The sequence below is a fragment of the Halichoerus grypus genome, chromosome 10, assembly GCF_964656455.1.
Source record: "Halichoerus grypus chromosome 10, mHalGry1.hap1.1, whole genome shotgun sequence".
Lineage (NCBI taxonomy): Eukaryota > Metazoa > Chordata > Mammalia > Carnivora > Phocidae > Halichoerus > Halichoerus grypus.
Window position 1 is genome coordinate 96,417,904 of NC_135721.1, and position 12,418 is coordinate 96,430,321.

Consider the following 12,418-nt stretch of genomic DNA (forward strand, 5'->3'; position numbering starts at 1 on the left):
CCTGCACCCGGGCCTTTTGCCCTGAACCTTCTTCAGCCCGGCTCCTCCTTGTGGAGAGGATGGGGTCGAGTGCTACCTCGGGGGACACTGTTCCAAGTGGTACTGCTGCCGTCTGCTCTCCCACCCACTACAGCACCCACCCTGCAGGAAATGATCCCGTTCAGTGAGTTAGTCCTGTCACCGCACTGCTCCATCAGGCGGGCACCTTCTGCCCTACTTCACTGCAGCATCCCCAGCTAGAGGGGTGCTTGGCACACATGAAGTACTCAGCTTAGGTCTGCTGAATGACAAAATGGTGGCAGGATGGGGGGGTAGCATCCCAAAGTCAAACAAGTTTGGAAAATATTAAATGAGTTTCTTCTAACTTCTAGTTCTAAACAAAATGGAGCACTAGGTGGGCTGCTGGGTCCCTTCCCCAAACCCATTCTGAGAGATGCCACAAAAGTGAGAGGGAAGATGGAACACAAAGGCTATGAGAAACCTCGGGAGAGACCAAAGGTGGCCAGGTACAGGGGAGGCAGCAAAGGGCAGCCTAGAGCAGAGAAAGGCTTTCCACCACGGGCTCTAGTGGATCTCTGCCAATCAACTCTGCCTGCAAGCGTCGGCTGGAGGGGTCACAGCAGGACATGTGGAGTGCTGGAGACTTCAATTTGCCAAGAGGATGACAAGCTAGGAACCAGACTTTTGCCCCTCCCTCAGGTGTATACACCAGCAAAGGCACCTGGTTAGACCAAGAGAATATTCATTCACGAGGAAAAAAACTCAAGATATGTCAACAAAGAGTATAAAATAAAACAAAGTAAACAAACTGTACTGGAAAAGGCAGAATTAACTTACCAGAGAGCCAAGCATTTTTAAAAAGCAAATAAACAGTCATCAGGGAAATGCAAACCAAAACGACAATGAGATACCACTTGACACCCACTAAGATGGCTATAATCAAAAAGAGATAACAACAAATATTGGTAAGGATGTGTGGAAAAGTCAGGGTCTTCATAAGTGCTGGTGCAAATGTAAGATTGTGCAGCTAATGTGGAGAAGTTTGGCAGTTCTTCAAAATGTTAAACATGTTACCATTTAACTGAGCAATCCCACTCCAAGGTATATACTCAAGAGAAATAAAAATCTATGTCCACACAGAGACATCTACACCAATGTTCAAGGAGCATTATTCACAAGAGTCAAGAAGTGGAAACAACCCAAATGTCCATCAACTGATGTGTAAACAAAATGCATCCATACAATGGGGTATTATGTAGCCATAAAAAGGAATGAAGTGCTAATATATACTACAACATGGATGAATCTTGAAAACATGCTAAGTGAAAGAATGCAGTCAGAAAAGACCACATATTATATGATTCCATTTATGTGAAATGTCCAACAAAATAGGTAAATCCATAGAGGCAGAATGTAGACTAATATGGGCTGGGTGTGGGGGGCTGGCCAGTAACAACTAAACCATTTAGGGTGACGAAAATGTTCTAAAATTGATTATGATGATGGTTATACAATTCGGTGAAAACAGTAAAACCATCAAATTGTACACTTTAAATGGGGGAATTGTATGGTATGTGAATTGTATCTCAATAAGCCTGTTTTTTAAAAAAAGCATAATGAATAGGTTCCAAGGTAATAAAGGAACCTGGAAACAGAAATGACTGTAGTTATGAAGAATCTCTTATTCATTACTAGATATTAAATACATGATCACTGAAATAAAGCACTCAGTGAATGAGTTAGGGACAGATTGAGGATCTCTTCAAACAGGCAAAGGAAGAGATAAAGGAAAAAATTAATGGTGTCAGCACCCATATTAGAAGTCCACAAAAGAGGGGAAAAAATAAAAGAGGAATATATTTAAAGAAGCAATGATGAAGAATTTCCCATATTAAAGAGCAAGTGAGAGGACTTCCAGTTTCCCGTGCAGCATATAAGGAGAATGTAAGTTGTCGCTGCATCCTAACAAGTAAAATGTTGAACAAACTGGAAATCAGCAACTCTTTGTAGATCCATCAGAGAATTGAGATCACAGAGCAAACTACTCCCCCCCCCAAATTGTAAAGACAAACAGGTGGATACAGAGAAGCATTACTTCGCAGAGTAGAAACCGCCAGGAATTAAGCGCTGTGAATTGTGCAAGACTGTTGAATCTCAGATCTGTACCTCTGAAACAAATAATGCAATATATGTTAAGAAAGAAAAAAAGAAGAAGAAGAATGTAGCAGGAGGGGAAGAATGAAGGGGGGGAAATCGGAGGGGGAGAAGAACCATGAGAGACAATGGACTCTGAAAAACAAACTGAGGGTTCTAGAGGGGAGGGGGGTGGGAGGATGGGTTAGCCTGGTGATGGGTATTGAGGAGGGCACGTTCTGCATGGAGCACTGGGTGTTATGCACAAACAATGAATCATGGAACACTATATCTAAAACTAATGATGTAATGTATGGGGATTAACATAACAATAAAAAAATTAAAAAAAAAAAAAAAAAAGAAACCGCCAGGAATAAACTGACAAATTGATGGAGGCACAGTGTGGACAAAGGGGAGACAAAAACTCCAGGGGGTGTGGGGGGGCACATTTTTGTGACTTTTACCTCCAGGAGCTCTACCAGTTTCTCACGGTAAAGATCAAAAAAAAATCTCCTCAGGCTTCCAGCTGGGAAAAGGTAGCTGTTTTGAAAATACGTCAGGAGTCCTTTGTTCTTAACAAGGTCTGCCCTCAAGAGAAACTATTATACCAGAACCTAACCCATTAGGTTTTATCAGAACCTAACCAACTCGTGGAAAAGGAACTAGCCACCTCCAGCTCCCTCCAGCCATTCCACGCCACCTAACTGGGGAGGCAAATCTGAGAAGCACTGTGATAGTCACCAGCCCATGGACACATGTTCACTAAAAGACTGAGAACTAATCAAAGGTCCACAGAACGTTTCTCACCCTACATCTCACCACTATACCACTAAAGGCCTATTTTCCACAGTTCCTTTTACCTAGGATATCATATTTGGCTTTCAACAAAAAATTACAAGGCATACTAAAAGGCAAAAGACACCGTCTGAAGAAACAGAGCAAGCATCAGAACCAGACTCAGACATGGCAGAGATGTTGGAATTATTAGACTGGGAATTTAAGACAACACCCAAGAACAGATGGGCAATTTAAGCAGCGAGATGGAAATGCTAACCAAGAATCAAGAAGAAATGCTAGGGATCAAAAACAGTGTAACAGAAATGAAGAACCGCCTTTGGTGGGCTCATTAGTAGACTGGGTAGGGCTGAAGAAAGAACCTCTGACCTGACAAGAGGAACTTCCAAAATTGAAAAGCAAAGAGGAAAAAAAGACTAAAAAAACCAGAACGGAACAGAATATCCAAAACTGTGTTACAACTACAAAAGGTGTAAAATACACATAATAGGGATACCAGAACAAGAGAGAAAGGAACAGAAGAAATATTTGAAGCAGTAATGACTGAGAATTTTGCCAAATTAATCAGACACCACACCAAAACCACAAATATGGGAAGCTCAGAGAACAAAGGCAGGATAAATGTCAAGATGAAACCGCTTAAAAGCATAAAGCTGAACAAAAATCAAAATGGTTGCACTAATGCTTCAGTGAAGCTCAATTTTTTTATTTTTCAAAGATTTTTATTTATTTATTTGACACAGAGAGAGAGAGACAGAGAGAGAGGGAACACAAGCAGGAGGAGTGGGAGAGGGAGAAGCAGGCTTCCCGCTGAGCAGGGAGCCCGATGCGGGGCTCCATCCCAGGACCCTGGGATCATGACCTGAGCCCAAGGCAGATGTTTAACCAACTGAGCCACCCAGGCGCCCTGAAGTTCGATTTTAAAGTCACCTTGTTCCTCTCTTGCACAACCACTCCTCTTCCCTTTCTAGCCTTTTGTTTCAGGAACCCGGTACTATCCTGAAGACATGTCCAATGAGGCTGGCAGCACATACACAATTCTGTCAAAACCAGCTAGATCCTGTATTTCCCCATAAAACCCCCACCCCCTCCTCGGGACCGGCTTGCAGTTTTGAAGGCCTTAGCCTGCAGCAGCCTCCTCTGCCTGGCAAAGCAATAAGCTATTGTTCCTTTTTATCCCAACTCTGTCTTTGTGTTGTACTTGGCTCTGAAGCACAGAGGTTAGTGGTTTTTGACAACAACTCGGCATATAAGACACCTGTGACCGAAGGAGAAGCTCTGTCAAACGAGATAAATGAGATAAAAAAAAAAAACTTTTAAATGCACAAATAGAATTAAAGATTGGAAACGAAGACAAAATTCTGAAAGCTTCCAGGGTGTGGGAGAATAAAACAGGAGACTACTTAGAAAGAAACAAGAATAAGACCAACAGTGAGGCTCTCAGCAGCAACACTATATGCAAGATGATAATGGAGTAATAATTTCAAAATGTGGAAGGAAAAAATAAAACTACAATTTTATATCCAGCTATGCAATCATTTAAATGCAAGAGTGAAATGAAGATAATCTTAGGCATACAGGTATTCAAAATTAATCTCAAAAAGACCGTATTTTAAAAAACTGTTGGGGCGCCTGGTTGGCTCAGTCGTTAAGCGTCTGCCTTCGGCTCAGGTCATGATCCCAGGGTCCTGGGATCGAGCCCGGCATCGGGCTCCCTGCTCAGCGGGAAGCCTCCTTCTCCCTCTCCCTCTCCCCCTGCTTGTGTTCCCTCTCTCACTGTGTCTCTTGCTGTCAAATAAAAAAATAAATTCTTAAAAAATAAATAAAAATAAAAAACTGTTAAAGGAAGTAGTCTAACAAAAAATTAATCTAGGAAGAAATGATGGGAAATAAGAGTAAACAATTTAGTGAGGTTTACTGTTATCTAAATAAACAGTACAAAAGAAAAAAGACAGATAAGAGCATGCAAAAATATTCTGTTTGGAAGAAAGACCACATGATAATATTAAAAAATTAACAGAGAAAAAGAAATATATGTCGTAAGTTAGGACCTACAAAAAGAATAAAAATAGAGCATGTAACTTTCTTTATAGCAAAGAATCAACTTCATATACACTATTTTCTCTGACCACAACACAATCTGATTAGAAATTAAATCAATTACTAAAAGAGACCTTAAAAGTTCCTACATATCTAAAAACCAAAAAAAAAAAAAAAAAAAGCAAAAAGCACTAAGTCAGTCGGATTACAGAGGAAATAATGAGAAAAATTACAAACTGCTAAGTACTGATTGATAATAAGCTCTCATCATTTCAAAAGTCCTAATTCATAGCTAAAGCAGTATTACAGGGACATTTATAGCTATGACTGTATTTATCAGAAAACAGTAAGGAGTATGGATTGAACAGGTGCACTGATAGCTGCTCCCCTGTGTAACTGCATTAAAATGATACTAAAATTCCAGGTGAGGATGGGGGATTAATCACACAATTTTATCCCCTCCCAAACCCATTAAAACTATAGAATCAGACTTAAAAAAAAAAAAAGAGAGAGAAGCATACAAAAATAGCAAGATCAGGGGAAGAAACATCTGGGAAGCAGATGGACAAATACTAACTGCTTTAAAGCCAAAATTCCAAGCTGGCTTTGGGTAAGGTGAGAACCAGGCCAATCTGTACTGCAGCATCCTCCTAAAACCTGGGGGCAGCACCAGACTCCTCTGGAGCTGGGAAAAAACGAGGCAGTAGAATAAGGAGCAGGTAAAAGCTGTGTGCACTGCAGTTCGATCCCCAAACCCTCATCCCCCTGCTGCCGGGTGGCTGCCTCCCCACAGATGTCTGGATGTCCCATCTCTAGAGAAGGTGTAACCGGCTCTCCGGAGGGGCAGCTCCCGTGGCACGGAGGTATGAGTCCCACAAGTTGAAAGCTAGGGTCCCCCTGCCCCTAGGAGGTAACCAGGGTTCCAAGACTGGAAGACTGACTGGCCCGGGGGAAAGACCCTCAAGGAAGAGACAGTGGGGGTCTACATCAAAGGATGCTCCCAGATAATGGGTCTGGACATAGAGATCCAGGTTGAGCCTCGTTTTCCCTCAGAATAGGAAAGCACCACTCCAGTACTGCTCAGATGTCTCTCAGCTTTACCCAACGCTGGCTTGGGATTTTGGCTTAAGTTCAAGGCCTTTCGGACATGTAAGGTCTCCCAAGTTTACTTCCCAGGCAGCTTTCCTCCAGAAGCCACTAAGAATGCGCTCCATGAAAGCAAGGGGGTAAACCTACAAAAAGGTGAAGCTGCGGCACAGGAAACTAAAGATTCAATACAGAGGAAGGGCGAGTGAGTCTCCAGTGAAGGGAGGTCCCTGGACCACTACTGAGTGACAAGTGTCACTCGAGGGGCAGGCACACTGAGGCCATCATCTTAAGTCCCTGCTGCAGCACATCATCTTTTATTTAGTTTTGTCATTTTATTTTTTTCATCGTAAGTGCCCTCCTTAATCCCCATCCCCTGTTTCCGCCTTCCCTCCACCTCCTTCCCCTCTGGCAACCAGCAGCTTGTTCTCTATAATTAAGAGTCTGTTTCTTGATTTATCTTTTTTTTTCCCCCTTCATTTGTTTCTTAAATTCCATGTATGAGTGAAATTGTATGGTATTTGTCTTTCTCTGACTTATTTTGCTTAGCATTATACTCTCTGGCTCCATCCATATTGTTGCAAATGGCAAGATGTCATTCTTTTTTACAGCTGAGTAATATTCCGTTGTGTATGTGTATTTATATACATATATATGTATATACATATATATATATAAAACCCATCTTCTTTACCCACTCATCTATTGATGGACACCTGGGCTGCTTCTGTAGTTTGGCTATTGTAAGTAATGCTGCAATAAACACAGGGGTACATATATCCCTCTGAGTTCATGTATTTGTATTTTTTGGGTAAATACTGGACCATCTATTAAACCCAGGGAGTTGTAGCCCAGAATCTCATCAGTGCTCAGATGGGTATCACCATGTACTCTCAGACTCCTCTACTCCCTCCATGCCCACTCCCTGGATCAGCAGAGGACACTCTGACCTCCTACAAGCCAGAGGGAAGCACATCAGTTGGGAGGCAGGAAATAGAGGGCCCCACTGCCCCTGCCTAGATTTCTGCCACTCTGTGTGATATACACTGCAGCCCTGCCTGATGCTCAGACTGTGGTAAGCCTTACGTTTCCTAGGACTGCCTAATGACCTTGAACACTGACTTCTCCAGAAAGGGGTCATAGAAGCTGCAGCCAGAACATGACTGTGTGAGTTTCCTGGGGCTGCCATATCTATGGCCCACAAACCTGGTGGCTTAAATAACAAACTTATTCTTCCACAGCTCTAGAGGCCAGAAGTCAGAAATCAAGGGGTCAAGCAGGGCCATGCTCTCTCTGAATATTCTAAGGAAGAATCTGCTCCATGTTTTTTCTTACTTCTTGGTGATGCCAGCAATTCTTGGTGTCCCTTAGCTTATAGACACATTGCTCTGCCCCAGCCATCACATGGTAGTCTCCCTGGGTCTGTGTCTCTTCTCCTCTTCTTATAAGGACACCAGTCATATTGGATTAAGTGCCCACCCTGCTCCAGTGTGACCTCATCCTAACTAATTACATCTGCAAAGGCCCTATTTCCAAACAAGGTCACACTCACAGGTACCAGGGACGAAAATGTCAATACATCCTTTGGGGGGGCACAATTCACTCTGTAACAATGACCCAGAGAGACTGCTCAGCTTACCCTCTCCTGGAAGTCTCCCTCTAATAGTGGCAAAGTCCTTACAGAGCTAGATGGGTGCCTCCTACTTAGCTTTTTTAAAACTAAAAGTGACATAAAAAAACTCAGAGTGGCTCCCTCTGGCGGGGGGGGGGGAGTGGAGGGGGGAGGAAGCAGTACACAGAATTTCCATTGTGCTTGTAATGTTCTGTTTCTTTCTTTCTTTTTTAAGATTTTATTTATTTGACACAGAGAGAGAGATAGAGAGCACAAGCAGGGGGAGCAGCAGGCAGAGGGAGAGGGAGAAGCAGGTTCCCCGCCTCTTAACCCAAGAGATAGATACAAAAGCATTTATTTTATTAATCTATAAACTATACTGATATGTTCTACGTATTCTTCTATAGTTATAGGACACATTTCGCAATTTAAAAAGTTAAGTATAGGGATTAAAAAGACAAACCCAAAAGAACAAAGAAAAGGTGAGGAGAGATGACTGCAACGAAAGTGGATGAGTAAGGACAAATGGCTGAGACCAGAGAGCCAGAGCCTAAGGCAGCAGTGAAGACAGGCCAGGAGCAGAATGATTTACAGGCAGAGCCTCAGAAAAGACAGCAAAGCAACGGGTCCTGCTAATACTGAGAGTGGGCAAGAGGACTATGGACTGAGAGTCTCTTTACTTAAGAGGCTAAAGCCTCCAATTACCTCTCCACTGCCCACATCCAAAAACAATCTTTCCCTCCATGGGCAGAAGGCTAGACTGTCTGGAGAAGCTCGGCAGAGATTCTGGACTATCGGACCTCGTGGCACAGCCAAGGGTGGGACTGAAAACAGGGAGCCTCAGGGAAGTTTGCCAGCTGAATGGTAGGCTCCCGGCCCTCCCTACTCACCCCTAGGGTGCAGGCCGGCAGGTCACTACCTCCCAGGACAGATAGAATATAGGAGGAAAAAAAAATTAAGGGATCCATCTAGAGTAGGGGTTGTCGGCAAACTATACCCCACAGGCCAGATCGGGCCTGTTGTAGTAAATGATGTGTCATTGGGACACAGCCACGCCCATCCATTATATCTTGCTCTCACACAACAGCGGAGTAGAGTAGCTGCAACTCAGACTGTGTGGCTGCAAAGCCAGAACCATCTACTGTCTGCCCCTTTACAGAAAGCCTGCCAACCCCTGGTCTAGAGGGTCCAATATCCAAATAATAGGTGTGTTCTAAAAAGACAGAAGAGAGAAAATAGAAGACAGGAAATGAAGAAGATGTTCCAGAATTCCAGGAGAGTGTCAAACTGAAAGGGCCCACACACCACATGGCCAACACAATGGAAGAAAAAGCCCCACACATGGTACATTACAGAATAAGATCAGAACACTGGCAGTATCAGCCCACTAGTTTCCAAAGAAGACAGAAAAATGTGCAAATAATCCAAATAGGCAATTCACCGGCAGAGAAACAACTAGGAAACATGAAAAATGTTTTAAACTCACCTGTAAACAAAGACATATAAATAAAAAATAAGACTTCACTTCACAGCCATCAGATTAGCAAAAGTAGTTAAAAGCTGCTTAGGACCAAGAGCTAGCAAAGATTCAGGAAAATAAGACCTCTCATTCCTGCTGTGGAAAGGTGTATTCTTTAAGTTCTGAGTGGAATTAATCATTCCCGGGAGCACTCACAGACCTGGATTCCTCTGGGTATTCTTGAGCAGCGATGACACGCACTCATCTACTCTTATGTGTGGTCTCCTACCTACACGGATGTTTACGTGTCCTCGGAGCCTGCTCAGCACATGGTCTGGCACATCCTATGCCCTCCACAAAAGTGTCACTCAGAGCTATGACACAAACCATGTGCAAACTCAGTACCCATCAAGGACTAGGAGAGACAAAGAAAATGTCAAGGCTCTGTCTTGAACACCCAAAAGGCAACAAACAAACCCAGATGTATTAAGGGGTATTCATAATGAACAGTTTCAAAACATAAAGCCCAGCAATTTTTGTATCTTTCTCCCTTGCTGTTTTCTCTCTCCCCCAGAATCACTCAGGAGTTTAAGCCCCAGCACAGCTGTGCCCACTCCGTGGTGCTCCCTGCCCCACCTCCACTGCCCGCCCGAGTCTCACCTGGTATCGGTCAAGGATTCTGAAGTCCTGGCAGGTTGTTCTGTATGTGGCTTGTCCAGCTGGAAGCCTAGAAACTCCTCCTTCTTTGGCTCCATAAATCCCATCAACTAACAGAAGAGCAGCATTAACAACTTGATCCAAGTCAAAAAGTGGTAATCCTCTATCCCTTTTCGCTTGCCTGACAATCAATTTCCGCTTCAGTCTGCGAGCTTCCGGCGTCATGGCTACCGCACTGGGGCAAGCTTCCAGCCGCTTCAGGAGCAGCTTCTCCTCGTAGATGCTCACAGGGGTGTACTTGGGCCCTTTAGGCTTCCTGTCCTTCTCCAGCTGAGGCTTCCTCTTCTCTCGAGCCCTGGTTTGCAAAGATGTGTTGGAATCTGTGTCTTCACTGTCAATGTCCATCCTGTCGGGCTTCTCCTCCTCACTCTCTACCTCCTGCTTTATCTGCTCTGGTGCTCTGACCTTCTTTCTGCCCCCGACTACTGCCCCGGATGCTGCTGCCCCAGCGGGGGGTGGAACGTACTCCATCCCTGGGTCTATGACCCCATCGCCTTCCATCTCATCATCATCTGTGCAGAGCACAAGACAGTGTGATCAAGACTGAGGAAAGAAGAAATGTAGGGCACACTGCCCACGAGGTGAAAACACATGCATTATATCATGGCCCACACATAAAACCAAAGATGCAAGAAAGGCAGGTCTTACCATGAAACAAGGCTTGTGGTGGCATCACATCTGGAATCAGATCTGCTTCTGAAAGCAAGCTGGGTGTGGCCGAGTGAGAGGCGGGGGTCCCAGGGGCAGAGAAATCCAGAGATGGAGAAGGAGATGGGCTGGTCAGAGGGGTCCGGTCAGAGGAGCTCAAGGATGAGAAGTCGATCACTTCTCCTTTTTCTAGAATCACGTCTGGCCTGCGGCCACGGCTTATGAACTTCACCGGAGTCGAAGAAGTACTCCTGTCAAGAAAACCAGCCGCTTCCTTCTGGGCTCTCCTAATGTCCTTTGCTTCCTGAGTACGAGACCTTTTCTCTTTTAATTCCATGGCAGATTCCACAGGATTCCGACTCGCCCGTTTTCGAAGGCCCTCAACAGTAATGATGGGATCTAAAGTTGGTTTTGAGGCTGCCAGGAAAGAATAAATACCTAAATTTTAAAGAATAAATACCTCAGCTTTAGCTTCTTTTGCTAATTTATTATTGTGAACTTACCACCATGTTCAAAATAGAGAAATGTTCAATGAATGCCCTAAACTAAGACTTAGAGCTTTCTTAAGAAAAAAGGGATTATAACACAAATTTAAATGATTAAATGTTATCTTTTCCTTATTGAAATTGGTAAACATTAAAAGTTTAGTAATGCTCAGCAAGAATATGGGGAATGGGTATTTTCATGCCTTTCTAGTAAGGCACACATTTTATTACAACTTTTTGGAGGGTAATTTGGCAACACCAATTAAAATTCTGAATAAATAATGCCCTTCAATACAGCAACCTGTTTCCAGGAATTTATCACAAATAATTTACACACAAATGCGTACAACTGTAATATTGTTCAAAATAACAACAACGAGGTAGAAGTAACCAAAACATCCATCAACAGGGGAATGGCCTATTATATATCACCATATTAAGGCCACTCACTGGGATACAATGAAAAAAAGAAAAGAAGGTAGATCTACATGTACTGCTACGGAAAGATATCCAAGGTATCCTCGTAAGGGGAAGAGGGAATAAAGAACAGGTATTACAGTATGACTTTACTTATTTTTTCAATAAAAATGCTGAAATATGCAGAAATAACTTCCAAAAGCATTCACAAGAGATAGCAGTGGTTACTCTGGGGAGTGAAAAAGCGTAGGTGTAGGTGTGGGGGAGAGGGACTGTCAGGCTTTCTACTTTTCAATACTATTTGATTTTTTTCTCAATTATATTTTTAAAATTTTAAAGCTCACTAAAACTTTTTAGATTAAAAAAATCTGATCAATGTGTGACTGTAAGGAGTTAATTTTTTTTTTTTCAGTGTGAGAATGGCATCATAGTTAGGCTACAGAAGAGTTCTTATCTCCCAAAATTAACACACTGAGATGTTTTTTGTTTGTTTTAAGATTTTATTTATTTATTTATGAGAGAGAGAGAGCTCGCAAGAGAGCCCACGAGTGGGGGGAGGGGCAGAGGGAGAAGCAGGCTCCCAGCTGAGCAGGGAGCCTGATGTCGGACTCAATCCCAGGACCCTGGGATCATGACCTGAGTCAAAGGCAGATGCTTAACCGACTGAGCCACCCAGGTGCCCAGCATACTAAGATGTTTAAGAATTAAATGTTGATGCCTGGGATTTCCTTCTAAATAATCCAAGGGGTGGGATGGGTGGAGGGTTGGGGGAAAGCACCCAGGGATCTAAATAAAATGAGACTGCTAGCAGTTAACTGCTAAAGCGAGATGAAAGGTACATAAGGATTCATTACATTACTCTATTCATATTGGTGTATGTTTAAAAATTTCCATATTAAAAAGGTGTAAAACTAAATGAGATTGGAACTAGAGAACCTTTCAGATACCAAAGGAAATTTACACAACTCATAACTTGAATGCTCACCTTGGGAGCACACATACAACTGGCCACTTGATTAGGAAATG

The 12,418-nt window shown here is 43.2% G+C and overlaps 1 protein-coding gene across 1 annotated transcript in view; it reads right to left on the bottom strand.

Annotated features, from left to right (window-relative positions):
* KAT14 (lysine acetyltransferase 14) overlaps positions 1 to 12,418 on the bottom strand; it is a 34,069-nt gene that overhangs the window by 9,112 nt on the left and 12,539 nt on the right. Inside the window, exons 5-6 of the mRNA XM_036120494.2 lie at positions 10,491 to 10,907; positions 9,786 to 10,354 (exon numbers count right to left, since the gene is read on the bottom strand). Coding sequence (XP_035976387.1) covers positions 9,786 to 10,354; positions 10,491 to 10,907 — 986 coding nt within the window. The remainder of the gene's footprint in view (positions 1 to 9,785; positions 10,355 to 10,490; positions 10,908 to 12,418) is intronic.